We start from the raw sequence: 6,203 nt of genomic DNA on the forward strand, positions 1-6,203 counted from the left end.
GTTTTACAGCTTGTATTTTTCTATTTCTTGGGTGTAACACAGTTAATGTGTACTGTTTTCATGTTCATAAAATTTAAAGAACAAAAGATAATTTTTGTTTGAGAACAGCTAAATTAATTTATAGTCATACTTTTGCTTAGTAATTACAGGTGCACTTTTCAGAATTATTATGAAAAATATTAGTTGGCACGTTGAGGCTTTCCAGGAGTTGCCTGTTAGCACACAGGTCCAGCTACTGACAGCATGGTCTCCTGCTCACAGGACTTCCGGGCCCTCTGTGGCTGGTCTGGAGACAACCTACACAGGCGGCAATGGCTTTTCTACTTCATACAACAGCCAGCGGTGGTTGAACCTCTATCTCTCAGCTTGCAAATTTTTGGATTTGGCCTTGGCATTGCCCTCTGAAAATCTTCCTCAGTTTCAGATGTAAGTAAAAGCAAGGAATATTAAGTGGATATTTTGAAAATTCATTGCTTTGGCCACTCACTGACATCTAAAAATTTTTTTGTATAAGTTGAAATATTTTATTGAAGTGTAATTCCGCTGAGGGATGAGTGGACAGTTATTGGAAGTAAATGGTTCCTATGGATATATTAGAATCCATATTAATAGAATCCAGTCAACAAATTGAGTACCCCCTGAATGTGAGGCAGTGGGGGTACATGACTCAACGGCTTCAAGTCCAGAGTGAGAGACATAAACACATGATGATTTGATAGCAGACGTGGTCCAAGATGCTGTGAGGCCACCGCAATGACCCCTCCTGGCTTTGAGGGTCCAAGCAGGCCATGAGGGCAGTTTGATGCTGCGGTGGTGAAGCGTGAGGGTTGGGGGAGGTCCACGTGTGGAGACTTAGAGGTGGAGTGGACCTGGTATGCTGGGAATATTGGAAGATTAGTACTGCTAGAGCAGAATGTTGGAAGGAGAGGCTGGACTGGGACTGAATTATGAATTATATTAATTATATAGCCGTGTAAGCTACTTTAGAGAATTTGGACTTGAACCTAAGGACAGTGGGAAGTCTCTGAAGCATATAAGGAATGAAGTGCTATACTCAGGTCAGGTTTGCATTTTAGCAATTTTACTTTGGCTGTATTTTGAAGAAAGGACTGGAGATGAGCAAGACTGGAATCAAGGAAGCTGTTTTATTCCAGATAATAGTGAACTGAACTAGAGATGGCAGAGGGGAATAGAGAGAAAATTAATACAAGTAAATTCTCACAGTGCCTTATCACCAAGTGCTCAAAATATTTGATTATAGTTTTTCATATCTAAATGTTTTAAAATGTTTTTGCTTTTTTAGAGAGAGAGGAAAGGAGAGGGAGAGGACACATCAGCTGCCTCCTGCGTGCCCTCTACTGGGATGGAGCCCTCAACCCAGGCATGTGCCCTGATGGGAATTGAATTGGTGACCTCTTGGTGCACGGGTCGACGCTCAATCCACTGAGCCTCACTGGCCAGGTTCAGATCTAAATTTTTTAATAGGCTAACTATATAAGATAGTTTTATTTTTAATTTTTATTTACTGATTTTTTCATCATTATTGTTGTATTACAGATTTCCTCTTTCACTCCTATATAAGATAGTTTTATCAAAATATATTAAGATAATTTGAGAATTTATCCACATGATCAAATATGTTTTTATTTGATGTATTATATTCTTCTGGAATAGGATATTAAGATAAAGATACAGGCTCTTTCTATATTTGAATAGTCTTAAATCTCCAAATATTGCTATTTCACAAGCTTACTTTTCATTAAATATACTGGTAAAAACTATAAATTACTTGTAGATTAATTCCAATTTCTTTAATTTTAATTTTTTTGCATTTGAAAACCATATACATCTATTTCTTGGTGAATTTCAGCGATTGGGTATCTGGCAAACTGAAGTTACTCCTAAAGAAATTCAGAAAAGGAAAATAAGCAGAACTGTAGAAAAGCGGCCAAAATTACTTGGGATGCTTACTTTCACAAAGGTGATAGAAATGATCCTCTTCAGGGCTCGAGGAGGGACAGTAAGTGGTATGCTTACAGGCTTTTTAGCTTCCATGATTGAGAACCAAGATGAGTTTATCCTCTTTACTTGTCAAGATATAGTTACTAGAAAGGGATGAAATATGCTGTAATAGTAAATACAGCTTTTTTAAAAGTAATATGTCATTTTTTAAAAAATCTGTAAAGCAGTAAGGATAACATGGGGAATTTAATATTAAAAGAGGAATATTTTTCTAAGCATGACATGATTTTCAGACATTCGAAATAGCTGATAATTTAACTACATAGGAAATTAAGTCTGTGTGACTAAAAGATACCATAATGTTTAAAAGGCAGCAATTAAGCCCTGGCCAGTTTGACTCAGCAGTTAGAGCGTCGGCCCATAGACCAGAGAGTCCCAGATTCGGTTCCCGCTAAGGGCACGTACCTCGTTGTCCCTGGCCCCAGCTGGGGTCGTGTGAGTGGCAACCAGTCAATGTGTCTCTCTCACATTGATATTTCTCTCTCTCTCTTCCCCCCTCTCTCCCTCCTGCTCTATCTGAAGATACATGCAAAAATGTCCTCAGGTGAGGATACAAAAAATAAATAAATAAATAAATAAAATAAAAGGCAGCAATTAGTTGGGAAGAAATATTTGCAGTATATGAGACACAAGTCTAATTTACTTTATATGTAAAAGTCAATAACCCAATAGAAAAACGGGCCAATGAGTGAGTTAATAGTTAATGGAAAAGGAATGACTTCTCAGCATAGGAGAAGGTGCTCAGACATAGTCATAAAAGAAATTCCAATTAAAATTGTTACCATCAGAATGGTCTTTTTACCCTCAACAGAAGCACTCTTATTCTAGTCGGAATACATCGGTATTATCTAGTTGCTCTGCAAAGAGGTTATATTTACAAAAAATCAAAATACATGTTTTCTTTAAGCCAGTAATTCTGCCACACTCAAGAATTGATCTGACTGTTGCATTTGGTGTGCACAAAACCAACATTATATAAGGGTATCCATTATGACAATTTTTGTAAAAGCAAAAAATTGGACAATCGAGGAGCCTGGTTAAATCATTACCTTCCAACACTGGAGCACTATGTAGCTGTTAGAAGGGATGGTGTTTTATATAACATCTCCAAGGTATATAATTAAATCAAAATGAAGCAATCACATTTTGTCTTAAAGAGAAGGGACATGGGAAAGTGGGCTCTTTTCTGCATAAACTCGGGATGGATGCCTAAGACTAGCAATGCTGATGGGTCCTGCAGGGGGAGGGAGCAGCTTTCTTTGGTATGCCCTTTTCTACTGTTGGACTTTTTTCCATAGTCAGAAATCAATTTTACTTATTAAAGACAAAAATAAAACAAAGAGACATATGAAAGAAGTCCTGTTTATTTGTTCTTTGTCCCCGTACTGTGTAATTAGGGAACATTTGGCCAAGTATATGGTGGAAATTTTGCCTATTAATGAAGATGGAAATATTTGTGGAGGACTTGCTTTATGCTCATGAAAAAAATAGTAATGAGCACTTTAGAAGTTTACATATTCATTTACTTGTTACAGTTCTATGAGATAGTTAACTAGCAGCATCTGTATTTATAGTATCTGTATAAAGAAAAGGCTCAGCTTAAGAAACATACCCAAGGTGACAGCTACCAGTGGCACAGCTGCATTTGAACCTGAAAGTGGTGGGGGTTCGATCTGTCTGTTTACACGGACTTGTTTTAGATGGCATGAAGTCTGCTCCTATATTCTTCTTCTGTCCACAGGTACCGATGGGCCTTTATTCCAGAAGCTTCCGATGATTCCGGTTTGGAAGTCAGAAGGCAAGGCATACATCAACGAGAATTTAAACCCTATGTAGTACGACTAGCAAAACTTCTTCGAAAAAGGGCAAAGGTATTGCATTCTTACTCTTCTTTGTCTTTAAGTGTAAGAAGATAAAATTTGTAAAATATATTTATATTGTATTATATACTTTATATTTTTCAGTATGCATCAGACTAATTAATTAGAGATCTTTGCCCAAGAAAATAATAAAGTCGGTCCTTGAACAATCTAAGGGTTAGGGGCACCAACCCCCTCCCACCCCCACATAGTTGAAAACCCATGTATACCTTTTGCCTCCCAAAACCCTAACTACTAATATCCTGCTGTTGACCTTAACCAATAATGTAAATAGCCGATTAACACATATTTTGTATGTTACATGTATTATATACTGTATTCTTACACTAAAGTAAACTAGAAAAAATAAAATGTTAAGGAAAATAAATTTACATCATTCACTAGAAAAAAAAAATCTGTATTAGTGGACCCGTACAGTTCAAGGGTCAATTGTAATGCTTTTAGCATGCTCATGAGTGGGCCTTTGTTTATAAATCTGGTCTTTACATTCAAAAATTTCAAAAATAATTTGTACAATTTTAGGATAATCTGGGTTGTATATTGAGATCTAGTCTTCAGAATGTGCTTTGAGTGCTCAGAAATTTTCCAGTCTTCTGGGGTCCCCTATTCTGGCAGCAGCTCCTAAACTACATTCCACAAACTATACAAAATGGAATGGAGGAAAGTGATTTAAAAAAAGGAGGTTGTACTTGAAGGATATGAAGAACTTGGTTTCGTATCATTACTTCTTTACGGACCAAATAAAAAGACAGAGACAAAGACGAAAGTTGGGTCCAGAGTTTAGGGTAGGACTTAAGTTCTTCCACTCTGATATCACAGGGTTTGAAAAAAATATTCATGAGAGCAAATCCAGAAGCAATGTCATTATATATGACCCCAGGCACATGTATTCTGTCATCCCTGCATCTCATTAGTAATGAGACTCCTCCACTATCTAAAGGATAAACTTGACAGTCTTTTGACCACAGAATAAGAAATGTTTTGATTGGAAAGCATTCCCTAAAACACTTTAAACAGGGTCTTCATGGCCAAGCATACTTTTCATGGAACAAAGGCTATGAGTTCTCCTCTTTCCTTCCACAGGACAAGGAGGAGGACTTTAAGACAGTGATTTTGGAGGGATTGGAGATGACCAAGCATCAGGTGAGGGTGGCTTTTTGATGCTTGTGATATGGCAGCAAAAGTTGCCATATCTGGACCAAATTATTGAGACACAAACCCAGGTCTGAATTTCAACAAGTACAAGAGAGGTAGAGGAAGGAAGTCTTTCTTCAAATATAGATTGGCAAAGTGAGAAGAGAAATTATTTGTATGGAAACATGTTTGATTTTTTAATTTTATTTATTATTGAGGGAGGTGGTTCTGATTAAGAGAACACTAAAACAAATCATTCTTCTTGGTTAAGAGCTTAGTAAAAGTCCCTCTCTGAAAGTTACATCTGGACAGGAAAAGAAAAAGGTTAACCTTAGTTCTCTTACACTTGGAAAATAGTTATGTAGAGGGTTCAAATATAGTATTTATTTTACTTCAGAATAATGTTTTATACCCTTTAGTTACTATTGAACTGCTGTTTGATTTACAGAACTAAAGGTATGGTCAGCCAATTAATGGTAGTCTGTGATGTGCAAGTCAGTACTGGGATTGTCATTAAAGCAAGTGTTAAAGTTAAGAGAAAGGAAGATGTTTTTCCTATATCCTATCATTGAGATAGGAGGTTAAATAACCGTTAACATATTAACTAAGATATAACTGGGTTTTTTTGGCCATAAAGAATTAGATGAGCTGCCCGGTCAGTATGGCTCAGTGTTTGAGCATTGACCCCATTCACCAAGAGGTCGCCAGTTTGATTCCCGGTCAGGAAACATGCCTGGGTTGTGGGCCTGATCCCCAGTAGGGGCATGCAGGAGGCGGCCAGTCAGTGTTCTCTCATCAATGTTTCTGTCTCTCTCTTCCCCTCTCTCTAAAATCAATAAAGAAAAAAAAATTTTTTTAAAGAATTAGATAACCTTGTTTCCTCTTAGAGTCTTCTGTTTTAAGTTAAATCTATTTTCCTTTCTCAAGACTTTTTTAAATTAGCAAATAAATCTGTGAGTATACTCAAGAAAATAAGCTGGATTTTGTATCTCTCTCTACTAGGAAACTAGTGATGTTAAAACATTAAGTAAACAAAGTTTCTCAACAATAGACAGATTATAATTCTGCTTCCTAGATTCCACTTCATTTCTTTTTTGCTACCCAGTTTGTTTTATCTCTTCTCAGTGTGTTTCATATCTATGAGTCTGCCTAAGCTCAAACATCTTG

The 6,203-nt window shown here is 36.8% G+C and overlaps 1 protein-coding gene across 3 annotated transcripts in view; it reads left to right on the forward strand.

Annotated features, from left to right (window-relative positions):
- DOP1A (DOP1 leucine zipper like protein A) overlaps positions 1–6,203 on the forward strand; it is a 114,158-nt gene that overhangs the window by 106,024 nt on the left and 1,931 nt on the right. For 2 of the 3 annotated variants that reach the window (XM_036247721.1, XM_036247720.1), the window contains exons 35-36: positions 262–426; positions 3,764–3,893. In XM_036247721.1, coding sequence (XP_036103614.1) covers positions 262–426; positions 3,764–3,893 — 295 coding nt within the window. Of the gene's footprint in view, positions 1–261; positions 427–3,763; positions 3,894–4,985; positions 5,046–6,203 lie in introns of all 3 variants that reach the window. The other variant, XM_036247719.1, reaches the window with a different exon arrangement.

The sequence above is a fragment of the Molossus molossus genome, unplaced genomic scaffold (genome assembly GCF_014108415.1).
Source record: "Molossus molossus isolate mMolMol1 unplaced genomic scaffold, mMolMol1.p scaffold_m16_p_8, whole genome shotgun sequence".
NCBI classification, from domain to species: Eukaryota; Metazoa; Chordata; class Mammalia; order Chiroptera; family Molossidae; genus Molossus; species Molossus molossus.